Source organism: Herpailurus yagouaroundi, unplaced genomic scaffold, assembly GCF_014898765.1.
Source record: "Herpailurus yagouaroundi ecotype Mexico unplaced genomic scaffold, PumYag 200, whole genome shotgun sequence".
NCBI lineage: Eukaryota > Metazoa > Chordata > Mammalia > Carnivora > Felidae > Herpailurus > Herpailurus yagouaroundi.
This window is the reverse complement of record NW_024412431.1, coordinates 4,686,989-4,707,106: the sequence shown is the minus strand read 5'-3', so window position 1 is coordinate 4,707,106 and position 20,118 is coordinate 4,686,989. Positions and strand designations below refer to the sequence as shown.

Below are 20,118 nucleotides of genomic sequence, written 5' to 3'. Positions count from 1 at the left end.
TGGACGCGTGGGGCACCTGAGTGGCTCTTGGTTTCCGCCCAGGTCACGATCTCTCGATCGGGGAGCCTGCGTAGGGCTCCAGGCTGACGGAGTGGAGCCTGCTTGGGATTCTCTCCCTCTCTCTGCCCCTCCCCCACCTGTGCTATTTCTGTTTCTCTCAAAATAAAACTTAAAAAAAAAAAAAGAGGGGCACCTGGGTGGCGCAGTCGGTTAAGCGTCCGACTTCAGCCAGGTCACGATCTCGTGGTCCGGGAGTTCGAGCCCTGCATCGGGCTCTGGGCTGATGGCTCAGAGCCTGGAGCCTGTTTCCGATTCTGTGTCTCCCTCTCTCTCTGACCCTCCCCCGTTCATGCTCTGTCTCTCTCTGTCCCAAAAATAAATAAACGTTGAAAAAAAAAAATTTAAAAAAAAAGAAAAAAAAAAAAGAAAAAAAAGAGCCAGCCAGGTGCCCCAGCCCTGATGGTTCAAGTCGTAACTTACAATTTCTGTGTGTGTGAAACTGCTCACAAACAAAATCTGTCAATTAAAAGAGTAGTTCAGGGAGCCTGGGTGGCTCGGTCAGTTAAGCATTCAGACTCTTGGTTTTGGCTAGGGTCATGATCTCAAGTTCCTGAGATCGAGGCCCGCATAGGGCTCTGCACGAACAGTGTGTAGCCTGCTTGGGATTCTCTCCCCCTCTCTCAAAACAAACTTAGAAAAAAAAAAAAGCACACAGCTCAGCAGCATTCAGCACGTTCACCACGTTAAGCAGCCGCCCCTGCAAACCTTTTCTTCCTGGAGGACGTGACCCCAGCGTCCAATGGTGGACCCCGCCCCGGGTCCCCCAAGAACCACCCATCTGCTTTCTGGTTCTCTGTGGGCTGGCCCGTTCGGCACGTCTCCCATAAATGAGAGCATACAGCACGTGGCCTTTCACAGCGGCCTCCTCTCCCAGAGCGTGGACTCGAGATTCAGCGTGGCAGCGAGCTGGCGCTTTGTACCTTCGCGGCAGAATGTGACTCCGTCGCGCAAACACGCCCTTTATCCTCCGTCTGCTCAGGGGTATCTGGGCCGTTTCTGTCTTCTGGTGACTGAAACTGGCAGCGCTGTGAACGCTCACATCCGAGCTGTTGGTCAGGCCCCCGTCCCCAATCCTTTTGGGCGCGAGCCTGGGAGTGGAACGGCCGGGTCGTGGGTAATTCTACGCTGAACTTACTGAGCGAGGGGCCACCAGACCGTTCTCCACGGCGGTCGTCCCCTACTGTGCAGAAAAATTTTAGTCGTTCAAAAAATTTTGACCACCACTCCACGGGATCGAGAAAAGCTGCCAGCAGTGGGTCAGGCTGGCCAGGAAAGGACAGGCCACCGGGGGTTCGGTCACCCACATGTGCGGCCGACCGCACCCACAGGTGCCACCACCTCCCCTGGACAGCAGCTCAGTGTCACCCAGACCGCAGCCGAGTCCGTCAGCTGTGACCTGCTCCTCACACCCCTGGGGCATGGCGGGGGTGCTGGGGGTGCGGGAAGAAGGCCGACAAGCTCTTGGCTGATTCGCAGGCACCGTGTGGTCCAGCAGGACCGCAAACAATGACCGTAGGAGGAGGGACCCAGGAGGGAGCAGGGGAGGGAGCAGGAGAGGCAGCGGACGGGCAGCGGGGATCGGGGACCCCGTTAGCGGCTGTGCAAATCCCTGCTCGGTAGCGTTTACACCACCTAGTCTGGGCATCACGAGGATTGGGCTGGCACGGAAAAAACTGGCACGGCGCCTGGGCCACTCGCAGTGCCGCACACGTACGAGCCGTCAGGACTAAACATCGAGGTGGCCTCGAGCAGCTGACGAGCGCATCCGGGCTTACCCGGCACGGAGACCCTACCAGGTGGCGTCAGCCTGTCACACGGGCAGGAAAGGAGCTCCCCGGGACGCCTGGCTGGCCTCTGGCAGAGGCAGTGACCTGGGCATGCCCGCAGGGGGTGTCAGGTAAGTGAGGAAGCTGGTGGGAACGGCCCAGGGGGTGAGGGATGAAAAGCCTCTTCTTCGGCTCCTGGGCTGAAGGTGCAGGAGCCTCTCCGTCCCTCCCCGGGCACACGGCCGGTCTCCGGTGGAAGCCGCCGGGACCGGCCTGGGCCAGGGCACCGAGGCGCCAGCTCCAGAAACAGCCCACTCACAGGAGCACGTGAATGGCATGCGGGAGGAACGGCGGTCAGGTTTATTGCTCTGGGTTAAACCAGTGGAGAGAAGACCTGAGGAGGAGGACAAGGACACAAGAAACCAGCGGACATTTCCTCCGCTTCCGGGGTTCTTCGGGCCCTGGGAGTCTGACCGGTGCGTTTCAGGTCCGCGGCTCACCTACTCTTGGGCTCACCTACTCTTTCCCCAAGGAAACTCGAGGTGCATGAACCCAAGGCTCTGGAGAGCTCGGCTCCTCCTTGCGGTGCCACCTGCGGGGTCACCGGCATGGATCTGAGCACGGAGGCTGTGCCGATGGCCTCCACTGGGCTGGTGTCCTTAGGAAGGCGTCTTGGTGGAGGAGGAAGAGGCTGCCTCCTTCTTCTTGGCGGGGGCCTTCAGCAGGGCCAGCTTCTTGGGCAGGCTGGCGCTGGCTTTCATGACCACGTCATGTTCGATCTTCTTCCGGATCCCGACCTCCAGGTCCTGAGGGGGCAACCACAGGGCGGTGAAACTGGGTCCTGAGGTGGGGGTGGGGTGGGGGGCTGACCCGTCACCCTCTTTCTGCCAAGAGCTCACAGGAGACTGCATGAGCAACTTCCCACAAACGGTACCTGGGGTCTGGGGTTTAAACGCAACAAGTCCTGTTCTCTTCCCTGAACCTCAGCTTCCAAACCTCTACGCATCCCCATTTTACAGATGGGGAAACACGTTCCAGCAATGTGGAGGCACCTGCCCAGGGTTCCCAAGACAGGTGAGTGAAGGGGGACTGGAACCCAGCATGCCCAGAGCCTTTGGTCTCAGTTTCCAGGCATCAGTCCCCTCTTGTCACGTGTTATCTCCACTTGGCAGATGGTGGCCTGGGGCTCTGAGACAGAAATGTCAGAAAGCAAAGGCACATGGGTTTGGGTCCAAAACTGGTAGTTTAATCGTATTTCCCAAACTGCCCCATCCTGCCTATGAGTTCCAATGACCAACACCACCGCGACTGTCACATACCTAGATGCAGGGAACAGAACAGCAAACAAGACACAGAAAAGTCTCTGCTCTCAGGGAGCTGACACTCAGCATGTATATGCAGACAACATAAATACCCACAACCCACTAGGCGAAAGTGATGGTAAGTGCTGCTGTGGAAGAAAAAAACAAGGGATAACAAGCGAGGGGTGGGGGCAGTTACCAGGGACAGCCGCTCGGAAGTAATGCCTGCAGTCAGACTAGACTCAGAGGAAGGGAGCCGTGTGGATTTCTGGGAGAAGAATCCCACAGGAAACAGTGAGTGCAAAAGTGCTGAGGTGGGATAAGGAGTAGTTAAGGGGCCAGTGAGCAAGGGGGAGAGTGGGAGATTAGGGCAGGGAGGTGACAAGGGCAGATCACGCAGGGCCCTGTGGGCCACGGGGAGGATCTGAGTTTTTCTTGGGGTCACGTGGGAGGCACTGACGGCTGGGAGCAGGGGGGGCTCGGCCAGACTTGGGTGCTCACTGGCGCCCTCTGGCCGCTGTGGTAGGGGGTAGGAGATCAGGGAGGGTGCACCTGCCCTGGTCCGGGTGGTAGTTGATGGGGTGGGAACAGGAAGGGGGTCAGGGAGGTGGGAAATGGGTGGATTCTAAACTAATACTGAGGGCAAAAAGGACGGGATCAGACCCAAACGTGAGAGAAGGGGGGAAACAATGATCTCAAGTATCTGGAAGGACAGAATCTTCCTGAATCACAAACGGTGGCAGGGTCATGTCGGGGAGGGAGAGGGAAGCATCAGGAGTTTGCTTTTGGATGTGCTGAGACTGAGACGCCCAGGTGACAGTCCGCCTCCCGCTGCCACCTGGAGGTAAGCAGGCCCTGGGGTCTCAGAAAACCTATGCTCTGAGCAAACGAAACAACTTGCTCAAGATCACGCATTAGTTCGAGTGGAGTACAATTTGAACTCAAATCTGACTCCAGTAAAACTAGTTTTAAATCTCTGTAAACTTCTTTATAAGCTCCACCCTAGCCACCTACATAAAGAGGTTGCATTTAAACACAACCACAAAAATGACAACCACCGCAGCTAACGTTTACTTGTGTCCTGTGCTGTTCTCAGCGGTTTACAAGTGCCCTATGGCATTAAATCCTTACGACTCTAGAAAGAAAGGTGCAATCACTACGACCATGTGACAGGTAAGAGACTTCGGGTGAAGAAATAGCCGTTGACGGCTGCGATCGCACCCGCGCGGCCTTCCTTCGAAACTGGGGTTTCTACTTCCCATGCCACCTCCCCTCCCAAGTTCCACTAACGAACGGTAACAGCGAGAGCAACTGGCGTGCGTTTAACACTTCCTGCACGTCGGGCCGTGCTTCTACGGGGTCCGGTGAACGATGTGGGAGGTTCCGGTACCCACGGCACAGGAGGGCGGAACTGAGGCTCAGAGAGCGGAGTTCTCCAGGCTCCCCACTCCGCCAGCCTCCAGGCTCCCCCACCGGCCCCAGTCTCCATCCTCCGCCCATCACCGCCTTCAGGCTCCTCGCACGCCCCCACTCACCTTCTTGAGCTTTCGCTGCTGCACGATGCGTGCCTTCTTGGGGGCGATGACACGACCTGGGAAGAGACGCACTCGTGTGAGGCCGGGGAGCCCTGGGTCCCCCTCGCCCCCCAGAGCCCTCAACAGCTCCTTACCACCCTTCCTCGGGCCTCGGTTCCGCTCGGAGGCCGCCGCCGCCGCCGCCGCCTTGCTCTTCCCCGGCTTCCGCGCCTGGAACTTGCGCTGCCCCTGCGCCATGATGCGGCACGCACCGGAAGAGGCGGGGCTGCGAGGACATACAGCCGGAAGACGCAGAGCACGATGGGATACAGTGGGGCCGGCGGGGCGCACGCAAAGACTCACGGGACTCAACGGGGCAAGGCATTAAAGAGACAGACGCCCACAGACGTAGATGATACGGAGGGCTTTGCAAAACCTTCCAAAGAAAGGTTAGGATGATCAGCTAACGCTTCCTGAGCGCTGTTTTGTAGAACTTAGTTTTATGCTCTTTGTACATGAAAGCTGGTCTAGGATTCTTCACCAACTGAGCCACCCAGGCACCCCTAAACATAAAATTTTAGTATCATAAACGTAAAATCGTCAAACCACGGCCTGCAGAGCAGGTGCAAGTAAGATTTTCTTGGAATGAGGGCCAGTGTCAGGGGTGAGGTGAGGTCAAGTTGTGCAAGAAGCTGTACTTGATTACTGAGCTTTTTGGGGTGCCGTTTAAAATTCTGCACCCCAGGTACCATCCTAGTTCCGGCCCTGAAGCAACCTGAGAACATTTTATACATGAGAACACCAAGGCACGAGGAGGTGAAGTGACTCGACCAAGGTCACACAGCAGAGAAAGTGGCTGAGCTGGGTTTTGAACTTGGGCAGGCTGGCTCCAGTTACAGGGCTCCTAAAGCCATGCAAAGGCCCTGTGTGCAAAGGCCCTGCTCTAGGAAGAAGTGTAGCTGTGGGGAAGAAAGTCAGTTTTGGGGCAAGCCATTCAATGAGTAAGTTTATTACAAAACCTAAGGGAATGGGGGCAGGATATGGAGAGTCAGCTCGGTTACTTCTGGGGTCCAGCTGGGGTACCCGCCCTCAGGAGACGGTGGTGCTTAGGGCTGCCCGGAGCTCCTCAGGAGCAAAGACCCCCAGTTCTGTGATGATGCCGCCGGTGATGAGGTTGTGGGGGGTGACATCGAAGGCAGGATTCCAAACCCCAATCCCTGCAGGAGAGAAGGAGGAGGCAAGAAGGCAGTATTTGGCTCTGTGACAGCTCTCAAGCTGTTGTGTCCTGTCTCCCCCATGGGGGTTCTGGGACTTCGAGAATCCTTGAGAATCCGGGAATAGTCACTCTGCAAATGCACGAGGGCGTGGGTTTTAGCACTCAGTAACATCGAGAGATGTTGGCATCGTCTCAGAAGGTTTAGAAGTCTTACACACATCTATCCCGCTTCCGCCTGCTCCAAGGATCGCATTAAGAACCTCAGAGAACCCACCTGAGAGCCTTTGCACGGGCAGTCCCCTCTGCCTCCAACATACACACGACTCACTCACTGTTTCGTTTCCTTCAGGTCTTTGCTCAGATGTCACCTTCTCAGCGACGCCTTCTCTAATCATTCTGTCTAAATCTCCCTGCACCAACACTTTCCGTGCCTTTCCTTGCCTTTTCTCCTCAGCCCTTGCCCGCCTCTAACACACACTGTGATTTTGTTATTTATCTTGGATTGTCAGCTCCACAAAGCAGGGATTTTATGACCTTTTCATACCTGTATCCCTTGCATTTAGCACAGCACCTAGCATCGGTCAGGTACCCTAAAATATTTGCTGAGTCAATAACCACCATTTACACAAGAGGCTGCAAACTGGGGGCCCGTGACGATTTTCTATGGCTCACAGTTCTTGCTTTTTTTAATGTTTGTTTTTGAGAGAGAGAGAGAGAGAGAGAGCACGTGTGTGCACAGTGGGGAGAGGCAGAGACAGAGGGGGACAGAGGATCTGAAGTGGGTTCTGAGCTGGCCAGCCCCGATGCGGGGCTTGAATTCACAAACTGTGAGATCATGACCTGAGCTCAAGTCCGATGCTTAACCGACTGAGCCACCCAGATGCCCCATGTAATTGTGACTATCCAATGAGCACTAAGTAAGGGTCAGGCGCGGTTCCTCATGTCACCTGGGCTGATTCGCTGACCACCCAGGGGTTTGTGAGGCGGGTCATAGTAAGAGTGCATCTCACAGACGTGAACGCTGGGGCTCTTGGGGATGGGAGAACTCAGGCAGCCTGCTCCAGGTGGGGTGGGGAAGCTGAGAGCATCAGTGTCTCTTCACAGGCACTGGGCTAGCCGGTATTCTTATTTCTTCTTCAAGGGAGGAAAACGAAATGGAGAAGAGCAGGACAGCTTGCCTGAAGTCTCCTAACTCATTAGTTGCACATTCTGACCTTGAATCTGACCTTCAAGACGCTTCTGTTCCAAGAAATGGGTCGAAGGAGCCGCTTATGCCCCAGAAGGCCCGTGATGCCCTAAATCCACCTGCCCCCAGGAAGGGGCCAAGGTGCCTAAAGGGACGTGCCCAGGTGCCGTGGTGCCCACCTCTAAGGGGCCGGCTTACCGGGGGCTGCAATCCTGACCCCGTTGACGTCGGTCAGCTCCCGCCCTGGGCGCTCCTCGATGACGATGTCCCTGCCTGTCTCCAGATGGAGGTCACACGAGGAGCTGGGGGCAGCCACGTAGAAGGGGATGCCGTGGTGCTTGGCAGCGATGGCCAGCTGGTAGGTGCCCACCTTGTTGGCTGTGTCACCGTTGGCAACCACGCGGTCGGCTCCTACGATGACGGCTGGGGAGCAAGATGCTGGGGTCCTCACCTGGCCCCGGACGCCTGGAAGCCCTGCCCACCGGCATCGCGCCCGCTGACCTGACACCCCTCTGTGGGCCATGGCGGCTGCTGCCGTGCTGTCGGCGATGAGCGTGGCGGGGATCTGCTCGTAGACCAGCTCAAAGGCAGTCAGCCGGGCTCCCTGGTTGTAGGGCCGGGTCTCCGTGCAGAAGGCGTGGTCCAGACGGCCCAGGGTGTGCAGCGAGCGGATCACCCCTGTAGGGCTCGGCCCACCAGAAGGTCAGGATGAAACAGACAGCGACACTTGGGCCGAGTGGCTCGCTGTTTAGAAGCACAGCTCACCAAAGCCTCACCAGGCACAGTCTCATCCCCGGGCTCCTGCAGTGATTTCCTCTGCCCAGTATGTGTGGGCTTAGAGAACACCTTCTCCGGGAGGCCCTCCCTGATTCCTCGAGCTCGCACAGCCACCCCCCCCCCCAACCCTCCGACCCCTTCCCTGCTCTTTCGTACTCATCACCCTCGAACGCAGCGTGCGTATTTACCGACTTGCTTGTGTTACTTCTTCCTATTTTCCTGTTCCTTGGGGCAGAGGTTTTGTCTACTGTTTTCACTGCTGGGTCCCCAGTGCCTAGAACTGTGCCTGGTACACAGCAGGTGCTTAGTAAGCATTGAGTGAATTGAGGAATGCATGTATGCAGGAATGGTGGGGTACTCGGGTTCTTAATTGATGTTTATCGAGTGAATAAACGAGTATCTTGCCATCAAGGCCTCAGTCCCCAAGCACAAGGGCAGGACCCAGGCAGGTAGGCGAATCTCCGAGAATTTAGGGTCAAGTGGCATCTACTATTTTGACCCCCAGGACCTGTTCCCCACTGTCCTGGTCACAGCTACCCCAATCTTTCTTTTGGGGGGCCACTCCCTTCTCGGTCCTCTTGGAGTTCACATCGTGCCCATTCTGAGCATAAGGCTCAGTCTGGGCCCGTTGACCGATTGATCCTGGATGGGCAAGTGGCCCTATCAGAGCCCCTGAGATATAAGGAGACTTTTCCAGCACTGTCAGCACAGAGACCCTTGGCTCTTTTCCTCATGATCTGAATCCTAGCAGCCTCCCTGCTGACCCGTGGAGCATGAGAATGATGCCATCGCGGAGGGCAGGATTTAGGGGACAGGGATAGATGGATCCTGATGCCACTATCTAACACCTGGATCCAGCCACACCTGAAGCCAACCACCTAAGCAGTTCTGTACAAGAATAACTTCACCGGGACACGTGGCTGGCTCAGTCGGGTAAGCATCCGATTTTGGCTCAGGTCATGATCTCATGGCCCCACATCGGGCTCTCTGCTGTCAGCACGGAGCCTGCTTCAGATCCTCTGTCCTTCTCGCTCTGCCCCTCCCCCACTCGCTTGCTCTCTTTCAAAAATAAATAAATGTTAAAAAGTAGTTAAACTTATTAAAAAAAAAAAAAAAGGAACAACTTCACATCTTTTTGGTGGGTAAAGTGACTAGGGTTTCTTTCTCTAGCATCCAAAAGGGGCCCTTCCCCCTTCCCATGATGCCCACTCACCCAGGGCTGTGCCATAGCCAGCAGTGGCCAGGGCACCAGTGTTGCAGTGGGTCAACACGGTCACCTTGCCGCCCCCAGGAGCCACCTGCTCCAGGAGGTGGCGGGCTCCTAGGTCCCCGATGCTCCGATTGTCTTTGAGGTCTTTCTCCAACATGTCCTCGGCACAGCAGATCACTCTGGGGCCGACAAGGGGCTCTCAGCACCAGCCACCAGGCCTTGGGGCCCAGGCTAGCCCCTCCTCCCTGCCCAACACCGCTCAGTAGGAGCCCTCCTGCTCACAGCCTCTGCAGGCTGTGGGACCTGCACTCTTCTGGACTGTCACCTGTCACACCACTTGCTCACTTAACGTATGTTTACTGAGTACCTCATGGGCGTGGAGAGCACAGCACAAAAATTTCTGCCCCTGTGGAGCTCCCGCTAGGGTGGGGGAGGCAGGTGGTAAGCAATTAATGAAGGAGAAGGCAGCCGAGTCAGGGGACAGAGATGGGGTACAGGAGGTGTGGGGAAGACAGAAACCTGAAACCTGACAGAGAGTAAGCTCTGTGGATACCCGGCCTGCAAGAGATGGCGTGTGCAAAGGCCCTGAGACAGGAGTAAGCTTGGTAAGGTCAAGAAACATGCCACGTGACCACGTAGCTGCAACAGAGAAGAGTACAAAAACAAAAGGGCAGGGAAGGGATCAAGGCAGGAAGCAAAATTCCTCAAAAGAAAAACTAGGAGAATGCAGTGGCTCCAAAAGGGATGAGGCAGATGGGGCTGGGCATGTTCTGGGGAGGCAGCAACAAGAGACTTGAACTTGAGTGCAAGGGCCTTGGGACCCAGCTGTCCGGTAAGGGCTCTTAGTCCCGTTTGCGTGGCCTTGGACTGACATGCCGTGCCTCAGTTTTCCTGTATGTAAAACGGGTCGCTGTGCGAAAAGATGAGTCAACAGCTTCCACGCGGAGCAGTGTTTGGCCCAAGGCCTCCCTACCTCTCCCGGACCGTCTCTTCCGTGGCGCCCTCGCGCTCGGCCTCCAAGGCTGCGGCGTCGGCAAGCTGGCTGGCCGCGCGGGCCAGGTTGACCGCGGTGGGCCGAGCGGTGACCAGGAAGCTCAGCGCGTCGCGCACGAAAGCCACCAGTGCGGCGAGGCCCGGTCCCCCCGCACCCGCCTGCAGCTCCACGGCGAGGCTGAGACAGCCCACGAGCGCGATGGCCGGGGCGCCGCGCACCTGGAGGGGAGGGCTCGGGGCGTCAGAAGGGGCCGCCCCCCTCCCATCCCTGCCCCGTCGCTGCGCCGCGCGGTCCCACCTTCATGGCGCGGATAGCCTCCCAGGCCTGGCGCACCGAGCCCACTGCCTCGTAGCGACTGTGCTGGGGCAGCAGCAGCTGGTCGAGGATCTCCAGCGAGCCCCGGGAGTAGCGGATCGCCTCCAAGCCCATGGTACCGCCGCCTCGCTCACGCCGCTCTGGAAGGACGGGGGGCGGGCCTCCCTGCGCACGCGCGGGGATAGGACGCAAGGAGTGGGCAGGACCCGCCCCGCCCTTTCGGAAGGAGGCGCGTGCGCACAGCAACCCCGCAGGACCGGCGGTCCAGGAGGCCGAGCCCGCCCTACCCCAGGGCCGAGTTTGGGCAGTTAGCCGCCTTCTGGAAACCAGAGCGCACCGTTTCTGGGGCCACGTTGTTTACCGTTCGGCTGACCGGAGTTAAGGGCTCGCAGCAAGGACCCCAAATCCCGGGTGGGCACCCTTAGGTGCCTGATTTCTTCAGCCACAGAGAATGCTGAAGGTGGTCTCAAACAAAGGCCCGCATTGGGTATTTCAGAGACTAAGGGGCTCTTACCGTTGCCCTGAAACCTTCCCTTCCCTGCAGGGAGCAAAGGCTGGTGGGCTGGGGACAGCCCCTAGGGCCACCATGCCCCCTCAGGCGAAATATGAATCTGGCCAGGACCTCAGCACCTAGTGCACTGTGTGGCTGGGTCACTGCCATATCCCCTGGGGCTACAAACCCCCACATTTGTTAAATGCTCTTCCTTTTCCCCGGTTTAAGGGGAGGTGGCCGGTTGGGTTTCTGGGTTGATGCCCTGCTGTTTCTGAGCTATTTCCTGTTCAGTTTACCAGTTCCCTCCAAAAGATGCACCATGGCAGGGAAGGGGGTAGGGGAGGGGGCCTTTTCGTGACCTTTCCAAGGTACCCCTACAGGCTGGGAAAAATGAAAACCCCACACTTGCATGCTCCAGGTTTGACTGCTTCAGGCACCTCCTATGTTCCCAGTCCTAACTGTACGGTTCCTGCTGCCCAGTCCCCCGTCCACCTTTCGCACTGAGACTGTACTGCCTCCTCTGGGAAGTCCGCTCTGATTGCAGGCCAACCTGAGCTACCACAGTGAAACCCTCATGCTGGGCGGGGATCGTGGCTGTGGCCGTAGCATCACGCTGGCTGGTGAGGGTCCTGCGAAGCTTAGCTGGGTGGTGGGGTGCGGGGGGAGTCAGCCCCTGGGCCCATCTAGCAACCTGAGGCAGGGACAAAGAAGCAGGGCTTTAATGTTGGGATGTTGTCCCACAAGGCACAAACACCCTCTCCGGGACCAAATAAATAACTCCACTGCTGCAGGAAGGCGAGGTCTCGGGAGGGGCAGCGTCTGAGCACTCGGAGGGCTGGGGGGCAAGCAAGGCTGCAGTCCGGGAGGGGCCTCCTGGCTGGGTCGCAGCCTCTGGAGCAGGTCCAGTGCCCAGAACTGCTCACTCACTCTCGGAGTCGGAGTAATCGGCCACCAGGGAGGAGCTGAGGGTGCCCGGGTGTGGTGTGTCCTGGGAGGTGGCTGCCTCCTGAGAGGGGCCTGGTGGGGACCGGGGTCTGTCCTGACCTTTCCCCGCCTGCCCCAGAGGTCCCCTGCTCCTGGGGGTCTCGGCTGTCTCCGGAGAGCAGTCTGGGGGGGATGCGGGCCTGTCCTGGGTGTTCCCCTCCGGCACCCATGGCGCCCCAGGCTTGGGGGTCTCCGCGGCGAGCCGGAGGTTCTCCAAGGCCTCTCGGGACCGCCGCCGCACGATGCCCAGGTCCTCTGTGGTGATGGGGGAGCCGACGGGTGCGCATCTGCGGTTCTGGGCCAGCTTCTTCAGGGCGCTGCCGGCTTTGCTGCTGCCGGCGCGGGGTCCCGGGGTGGAGGAGAACCAGGAGCGGCTGATGATCTCCGTCCGCTTGAGTTTCTGCTTGTCCTCGTAGGCTGGGGATGGGGAGGCAAGAGAGGGAAGGAGGTCCACAGCCGCCCTCTGCCTTGGCCTGCCGTGGCCCGCTCATGGCCGGGGACCTCCGTATCTGCCCACCCGGTCCCCCTTGCCCACTGGCCCCCCAACGCACAGTCCAGGGTGTGGAACTTGAGCAGGGCGGCCAGCTTGCGGTCGTCCTCCGTCTCGGGCACCAGCGGGATGGCCAGGCTCGCCTTAGCCTGCAACGCCTGGTCCCTCTCCTCCTCCTCCTGCATGGCTTTTTTCTTCTCCTGTGTGGTGGGGGACAGGGTGGAGGAAAGGTAGGGTGGCTGTCGAAGACCCGCCTCTCCCCTGCCCGCTGACCCGGGGCGCGTGGCGCCACTCGGTTTCCTCCTCTTCAAGCTCATCCGAGGCAAGGGCCTCACGCGATGCCCGGGACGTGGAAGCCACCCAGCAAGTGGGCGACGCGAGCAGACATCGAGGGAGGACCGTGCCCCTGGGGGTGCGAGTCGGGGTCTGCACGTGAGCCCTCAGCGACTCTGCACTCAGGCACTTGTACACTGAAACACGCACGGCCACGCTTCATCGTAAGCGACTCTCCCCTTTCAGACATTTTTTACCACAGGGTACGGCAGAGATATTTTGGCAATCGTGCGGGCGTGGGTTGATGATCTCGGGGCTCCGTTCTGGGATGGCTGCGTGGACCCGTGAAATAAGTGTTAGGAGCTGAGTAGTAGGTCAGGGCCCTGCTGGGCCTCGGCTGTCCCCCTTGGCGGGGCTGGGCCTCACCTGTGCTCTAGCTCGAAGCTTTCTTTCCCTCGGAGAGTCTGCTGAAGGCAGAGCTGGGGCTCCCCGGAAGGGGCTACCTGCTTAGTAACAGCTGCTGGGCCAGGGGCTTCCCGTGGGTGCCCCGAGGTAGGGACGCGGTCCGATGGGGACACTGAGGCTCAGAGGGCTAAATGGCCCAGCGGGAGCTGGCATGTGGTGGGGCCAGGGCCGCATCTGCGTTCTCCCCACTCCGACGTCGGTGGCCCCTGCCCCCTCGTGGTCCCGACGCCACGTGGGAGCCCCACTCACCCGGAACCTTTTCCGCAGCATGCTGTTGAGAGCGAAGTCATCCTTCCAGGCGCTCTGGGCCTCCTGGATGTGGCTCAGGGTGGGGAGGGCCTTCTGGAGCGTGCTCCGGTCGGCCTCGCCGTGCTCCAGGCGAAACATGGCGTCCGTCTCCAGCTTCTGCTTCTTCTCATGCTCTGCCACAGCGAGAATGCGGCAGGGCCTTCGGGCTCGGGCTCGGGCTCGGGCTCAGGGCTGGCCTCCGGGCCCACCCCTCCCCCGTGCTCACCTGTCGTCAGCACCTGCTCGTTGTCCTCCATGTCCCAGCGCTCCTCCTTGCGCTGGGCGCCACTCACAATCACGTAGTCGCAGTTGGCGGGGTCCGTCTGCATCTCGATGTAGTTGACACACAGGTGGCATTTCATCCGGAACCTGGGTGGGCAGAGGGCGCACGTCAGGACACTGCGGCGGCCCCAGGCCACCCGTCACCCCTCGCCTCCTTCCTTCCGCTGGTGAGCATCATTCGGGAAGCGTTCACTGAGCACCTGCTACCCACCAAGCTCTGTGTCTGGGGTCATGGCTGTGGGTGAGACACACACCGTCCCATCGCCCCAGAGCTGACCTTCTGTCTGGAGTTTGCTCCTTCGTGCATTCAACAAACCCTCCCGAGCGAGGCTGCCCTGCGGCAGGCTTGGCAGCGGCTGCTGAGGACACGGCGGTGAAGGACGTCAACCTGCTCTTAGAGGGGCTGACATCCCAGCAGGGGCCATGCTCGCAGCAAATGCACAAGCAACCAGTGTTGGGGGGGTGAGTGCTGCTCTGGAAGAGGCCTCTCTGAGAGGTGGTGTTAGAGCAGAAACCCAAGGAAGGAGAGGGAGCCTTGCAGATGTCTGGGGAAGAGCATTCCAGGCTGAGAGCATCGAGGTGGGGGGTCTTCCTGGGGGGGGGGGTGTGTGTGAGGGAACTCAGGAGGAGAGCGGAAGGAGGTGAGGACACAGACGGGACCGGGCAGAATGTGCAAGGCCTTGTGGGCAGTGGGGAGGACTCAGGCTTTTTTTAGTCTGAGGAAGGTGGGAGCCATGGAGGGTTCTAGCCAGAGGGATGTGCCCGGACTGACAGACCAGGACAGTTTCCAGGAAAAAAGACTGTTGCAAATGGCCATCAGGGAATGTCTGCCCTCCTATTGCGACTCCTTTGTAGCCCCCTCACCCTGTAGCTAACCAATGTGTCCCTCTGGGTACACCCGCCAGGCTGCCCCTACCTGTAGATGGGCGTTGTGTAATAATTGCCAACCTTCTTCTTTTCTGCATTGTAACGAACACCTGGGAGGAGAGGAAAAGAACGGAGGCTCAGGTTCAGGCCACCCCAGCATCTCTGCTGACAGGGGGCAGACAGGGGCGCTATTCCGTGTGCCCGCAGGGGAGACACCTCTGGAGAGCCCTGAAGTTCAAGGTGGGAAAGAGCTGTGTCCAGGCCACACAACGGGTGCTCAAGCCACAGAGGAGTGTGGGTGGCGGCAGGAGGGTCCGGGCTCAAATACCGACTTCACCGCATACCAGCTACGCGGCCGTAGGTCGGCTGCTCAGTTTCCCCACCTATTCAACAGGGACGACTATCCTGTTCACCACACAGCGCTGCGGTGACCCCTACAGGGGCTGACGATACACACGCATCACTTAGCACGGGGGCTGGGACTTGGCAGGTGTTCAAGGAGGGTTGGCTTTCACTAATAACATCTGCGTTTTCGGGTTTTTCACTGATTAGATGGTTCGTATTCTTGACCGGTTTAGTCTCGCTTATGGGGTGGAAAAAAAGCTTTAAACCACAAAAATAGAGCTTGGGCTGGCGGGTGGCATGGCCTGAGTTTCCCTTTCCCGGTGGCTGCTTCGGTTCACAGCCCTGAGGGTGACCCACCTTGGGTGTTAGGCTGCGTCCTGCTTTCTGTCCCCTGAGCACCCGGGGGCCTTTGGGGCAGGTGCCCCTGGCTGGGTCTGATCAGGGGGACCTGCTGGGTGGGGAGGATTCACTCATCCTCCGTAGCAGTGGGGCGGCCCAGCCCCTCCTTCCTGCTCTTCTGTGGCCCCTGTGACGGTGGCCAGCCCCTACTGCCAAGGGCCACCGCTCCCGTTTACAGAATGAGCTGCTGCACCGGGCCAGGCGCTGCGTGAAGAGCTGAGGGTCCCTGTATCCGAGGAGGACGTGGAAGCCAGGTGGGTCATGTCACCTGCCTGAGACCTCAGAGCTGCCCAGTGGGGCCGTGGCCCCACGTCTGTCTGTCTGCCCATCTGTGGCATGGACAGGGGTCCAATATTAAAGGTCACAGCACAGGCAGCAGCGGTTTAAGTCCTGAGCCCTCGTGTGTATTCTGTGCCGTGGGTTATGCACTTGGCCTGCCACACAGCTTTCCTACCACGTGAGTCTCAGTAAACTGAGGCACACAGAGACTAAGTCACTTGCTGAGGTCCGGCTAGCTAGGAAGTGGCAAGGCCGAGCCTCCCAAATGCTCTGCGACAAGGTGTCCACAACCCACCAGTCACTCGGGTGCCCGTTTCCTCTCCGAAGCCTGATCGGGGGCCCCTGGTGGAGACGGTCTCTCCTGGGCCCAGCGGCCAAGGGGCTGGCCATCTGCGGGGCTGAGTGGTCGGGGGCGGGGCGAGGAACGGAAGGGTGGGCGGGGCTCACCCATGCCGATGTGGTTCTTGCAGCCATCGCACCAGATGTTATAGGGCATCTCAAACCTACACGAAGAGAAAAGAGCTCGTTGGCACCCGGTGCGCTTGGGCTCTCCCTGGGTCCGCGCACCCGCGCCAGCCGAGGCCACGGCGGGTGGGGGGAGCCGAGGGGAGGAGCAGCGGCCCAGCCAGAGTTTAGGAAACTTGCTGCACTGTCACTGGATTTCTTCTCTGTGCTTCTATTTGCGACGCGTGACCTGGCCGTTCACGTACGGGAGCGACAAGGCTTCCAGTTTGAGACACCGTTATGTAAGGAATAACGGGGTGAAGGAAAGACACCGTACAGATGAGCTGAGGGCTCAGCAAACAGAGCGGCTGGAGCATGGAGGTTCGGGGGGGGTTTTGTGTTTTGAAGTGACCTTCAGCTCTCGGCTTCCTGCGGCCACTGCTGGGCCTCCGATCTTGATTCTTTTTCCAAAGACATTCTGACCTCTCGTGATTCTGTCAGTGGATCTGCTCAGGCCCACGATGGACCATGGAGACTGAGGTCAGAGTCCACGAAGCAGAGAAGGGTTCGTCCTTCCGAGGCAGCATAGGCTGGCTTCTGCTACTTGTCCTGGGTGGCCCGCGGGGACACGGGCCAGAAATAAAAGGAGAGCCCTGCGGGAAGGGCCACTGTCCTGGCTCGGTGATTCTTTCTCCTCCCCATATCCGTGCCCTTGGCAATGTGTCTCTGCAGCACATCCTGTCGAGAGGTGGAATGAACTCACCGCCCCTCCCCCTGCAACACGACTGAGCCATCAGTGAGACAGAAGTGACAGTGTGCCAGCTCTGGGTTGTGGCCTCAAGAGTCCTTGCCTGCCTCTGCCCAGTCTCTTCTGGAAGCTGGGTGCTCCCATGTGAACACGGCCAGGCTAGCCAACTGGGGGATGAGAGACACGTGGAGCAGAGCCCGGTCGTGCTGGCCCAGGCCATGCCGGACCAGGCAGGCCCCCAGGCAGGTGACCCCCGACGCATGAGAGAGCCCAGCCCAGGTCAGCCAAGCCCAGGTAAGGCCAGCAGAGACATCCAGCTGAGCTGCAGAATTGGGAGCAACACATAATACACGTTCATCATTTTGTTACCTGGCAACAGCTGACTGATAACAGCGACTTTCTGCTTTATGGAATTAAGGCCCTGCCGATGGGGCAAAATCAGGGGCGCTGAACTCTTCCAGAGACCGATGCCAGGTGGCACGAATGCAGGGATCCTCAGGTGATGCCAGGGTCTTACCTGATAATGAGGATGCCTTGGGACAGCTTCCGAGCCCGCTCCCGTAGCGGGTGGCTGTTGTGGTACCGGTTGAGAGAGCCATGCTGCACGGAAAGGACACAGGAGCAGGTTAGCACAGCAAGGCTGTCTCTCGCAGGCTGAGAGAGGCCTCTTTCTCAGGTCCTGTGGGCGGTGTTAACAGCAGACTGTCAGGCACTAAGGCCTTGGTGGGGCAAGTGGGGTTGGAATCAGGAATATGTGACTCTGAATCTTTGTTCTTCCGTTGAGGAGCTAAACGAGCCGCATGACCCCGGGGAGTGACCTCACTTTTTGCTTTCCAGCCTCTGTTCCCTCTATCTGTCGACTGGGGGCGATGACTGTCATCACCTCTGGTGCTGTGGGGCAGACCAGGTGAGATGTCAGTACTGGTTAGTGTTTACTGGGTACTACGTGTGTATCTTCTCTTTTTCTGTAAAGGTGACTTTACGATTTATTATTTTTTTCTAATTACCTTTTTTAGTGTTTATTTTTGAAAGGGGGGTGGGGAGGGGCAGAGACAGAGGGAGACACAGAATCCGAAGCAGGCTCCAGGCTCCGAGCTGTCAGCACAGAGCCCGACGCGGGGCTCGAACCCACAAACCATGAGATATCATGACCTGAGCCGAAGTCGGTCGCTTAAGTGACTGAGCCGCCCAGGCGCCCCAATTTTTTTTTCAGTAATCTCTATACCCACCCTGGGGCTCGAACTTACAACCCCAAGATCAAGAGTTGCACCTCTACCGACTGAGCCAGACGGGCGCCCTGTGTCATCTTGTTTCAACCCCTCAGGGATCCTGTGACATAGGGCCGTTTTTTATTTTCCCCTTTGACCTATGGGGAAACTGTGGCACAGAAAGGCCAGTCATGTGCCCAGGACCACGAAGCTGGGATGCGCCGATTCACTCACCGGGCCCTTACTGAGCACCTACAGCGTGGGACCGCAGTTGTGAACAGGACGGATGAACGTCTCTGCCCTCAGGTGGACATTCTAGAGGGGGACACGGAACAACATCCATATGAAGGGATAGCGCATCCCAGAGTTGTAACGGCTACGATGAGAAATAAAGCCCTAGGTGACGCCACAGAGAACGAGACGGGGGTCAGGGAAGCCCCCTGTGGGGAGAGACCTGAAGGAAGGGAAGGCGCCTGTGGTCAAAAGAAGAAGAGATTCCAGGCGGAGGGAACAGCACAGGGAACAAAGAGGAACGCAGAGGAGCCAGAGCTGAGAGTGCAAAGGGGGTCTGACGCAGCCCATGTGCTGGACTTCACCCTGACCTTCGCAGGAAACGGGCCATGCTGGGCCCAGGGTAAAAGGTCACTGACCACACAGCCCCATTTTCCACGAGGAATAAAGACTGTCCTGTGGGGCGCCTGGGTGGCTCAGTCGGTTAAGCGTCTGACTTCGGCTCAGGTCACGATCTCACGGTTCGTGGGTTCGAGGCCCATGTTGGGCTTACTGCTGTCAGGCTGTCAGTGCAGAGCCTGGAGCCCGCTTCAGATTCTGTGTTTCCACCCCCCCCCCCCCCCCCCCCCCCAGCCTCCCCCCACTCTATCTCTCAAAAAAGAAAAAAAACTTGTAAAAAAAAAAAAAAAAAAAAAAAGACTGTCCCGAGACTCCTGTGACAAGTGCAAACCAGCGAGGCAGTGACACTTCAGAGGCCACCCGCGCTCCTGCAGCCGTGGCCCTGACGTCAGGGGGGGATGCCGTGCTACGTGGCCCCTGCTCTGTGGAGTCTCTTTGCTATCGTGGACACAGGGAAGGGAACCCGGCCTTACCTTTTCGGGATTGAAATCCGGAGGGTAATACTTGTTTACACCTTTCCTTTCACCCTGGAAAGCAGAAGAGACCTGTGACTCAGGGAGGGCCAGGGGCAGGGCCCGGATGGGGGGCCGTGGGGGGGGAGGTTGAGGGACATCCCAGAGAAGCCCTGGGCTCTGGGTCGGACTGGGGACCGTGACTTGGGGACTGGCGAGCCACTGTCACCACAGCGGAAAATCACAAGAGAATCCGACTTTGCTAAAGCAAAAGGGCTTCCCGTGTTTTGGGGACCGTGACTGACAGCAGGACACGTTAACACAGCCGCTGCGTAAACACGCGCGTCATACAGCCAAAGCACAGCACAGGCTTCGGGAAAGAACGCCTATCCAGCTGCCAGGGTCTCACTTTCTAAATGCTGGCAGCCGCCCAATAAATTGACCTGATGACCCAGGTAGGAGTGGGTCTCCAACTTGGCCGAACGTTGCGTGCACCTGACGAGTTTCTAAAATCCCTACGCCTGGGCCCCACCCCTCCTGACGAGGGCTCCTCCGGGGCCTGGCACCCGGACCCCCGGGCTTTTAAAAAGCAACCTGGAAACAGATGTTTGGACAAATCGTTGTGCACGCACGCTCCTAGCAGCCGTAGTTATGACAGCCAAATGGCAGAAACAACTCAAACATTCTTCAACGGATGAATGGGGACCCACCATGCGGCAGATCTGGACGGTGGAATATTATTCGGCCACAAAGAGGAATGACGTCTGGACTCCCGCTACGACGTGGATGAACCTCAAACGCATTGTGTTTGGTGAAAGAAGCCAAACGCAAAAGGCCACAGAGCGTATGATTCCACTTACATGAAATGTCCCAAACGGGAAAGTCCATGTGGACAGGAAGCAGACGGGTGGTTGCTGGGGGCTGGGGAGGGACTGCTCGTGGGGACAGGATTTCCTTTTTGGGGAGATGGGAATGCTTTGGAAATAGATAGAGGTGGTGGTTGTCCAACAATATGAAAATACTACATGCCACTAAATTGTGACACTCTAAAATGGTGAATTTCATGTTGTTTGAATTTCACCTCCGAAAGAAAGAAAGAAAGAAAGAAAGAAAGAAAGAAAGAAAGAAAGAA

General features: G+C 58.3%; 3 protein-coding genes across 9 annotated transcripts in view; all 3 read right to left on the bottom strand.

Moving 5' to 3' along the window:
- Window positions 1–2,163: 2,163 nt before the first annotated feature.
- Window positions 2,164–4,926, bottom strand: CUNH19orf53 (chromosome unknown C19orf53 homolog). The gene is made up of 3 exons (XM_040450110.1): window positions 4,797–4,926; window positions 4,663–4,718; window positions 2,164–2,632 (listed from the first exon to the last, which is right to left on the bottom strand). The coding sequence occupies exons 1-3, from the start codon at window positions 4,897–4,899 to the stop codon at window positions 2,486–2,488; spliced, it is 306 nt and encodes a 101-aa protein (XP_040306044.1). The 5' UTR covers window positions 4,900–4,926; the 3' UTR covers window positions 2,164–2,485.
- Window positions 4,927–5,619: 693 nt separating this feature from the next.
- MRI1 (methylthioribose-1-phosphate isomerase 1) lies at window positions 5,620–10,509 on the bottom strand. Its single transcript, XM_040450107.1, has 6 exons — window positions 10,322–10,509; window positions 10,004–10,242; window positions 9,034–9,209; window positions 7,545–7,721; window positions 7,242–7,466; window positions 5,620–5,858 (listed from the first exon to the last, which is right to left on the bottom strand). The coding sequence occupies exons 1-6, from the start codon at window positions 10,451–10,453 to the stop codon at window positions 5,731–5,733; spliced, it is 1,077 nt and encodes a 358-aa protein (XP_040306041.1). The 5' UTR covers window positions 10,454–10,509; the 3' UTR covers window positions 5,620–5,730.
- Window positions 10,510–10,603: 94 nt separating this feature from the next.
- The window catches only part of YJU2B (YJU2 splicing factor homolog B), an 11,179-nt gene continuing 1,664 nt past the window's right edge, over window positions 10,604–20,118 (bottom strand). For 3 of the 7 annotated variants that reach the window (XM_040450100.1, XM_040450102.1, XM_040450101.1), the window contains exons 3-11: window positions 19,008–19,061; window positions 17,214–17,296; window positions 15,952–16,007; window positions 14,531–14,591; window positions 13,826–14,206; window positions 13,559–13,701; window positions 13,294–13,466; window positions 12,368–12,506; window positions 11,530–12,233 (exon numbers count right to left, since the gene is read on the bottom strand). In XM_040450100.1, coding sequence (XP_040306034.1) covers window positions 11,752–12,233; window positions 12,368–12,506; window positions 13,294–13,466; window positions 13,559–13,701; window positions 13,826–14,206; window positions 14,531–14,591; window positions 15,952–16,007; window positions 17,214–17,296; window positions 19,008–19,061 — 1,572 coding nt within the window. In that variant the 3' untranslated portion in view covers window positions 11,530–11,751. The other 4 variants (XM_040450103.1, XM_040450104.1, XM_040450106.1 and 1 more) reach the window with 4 other exon arrangements.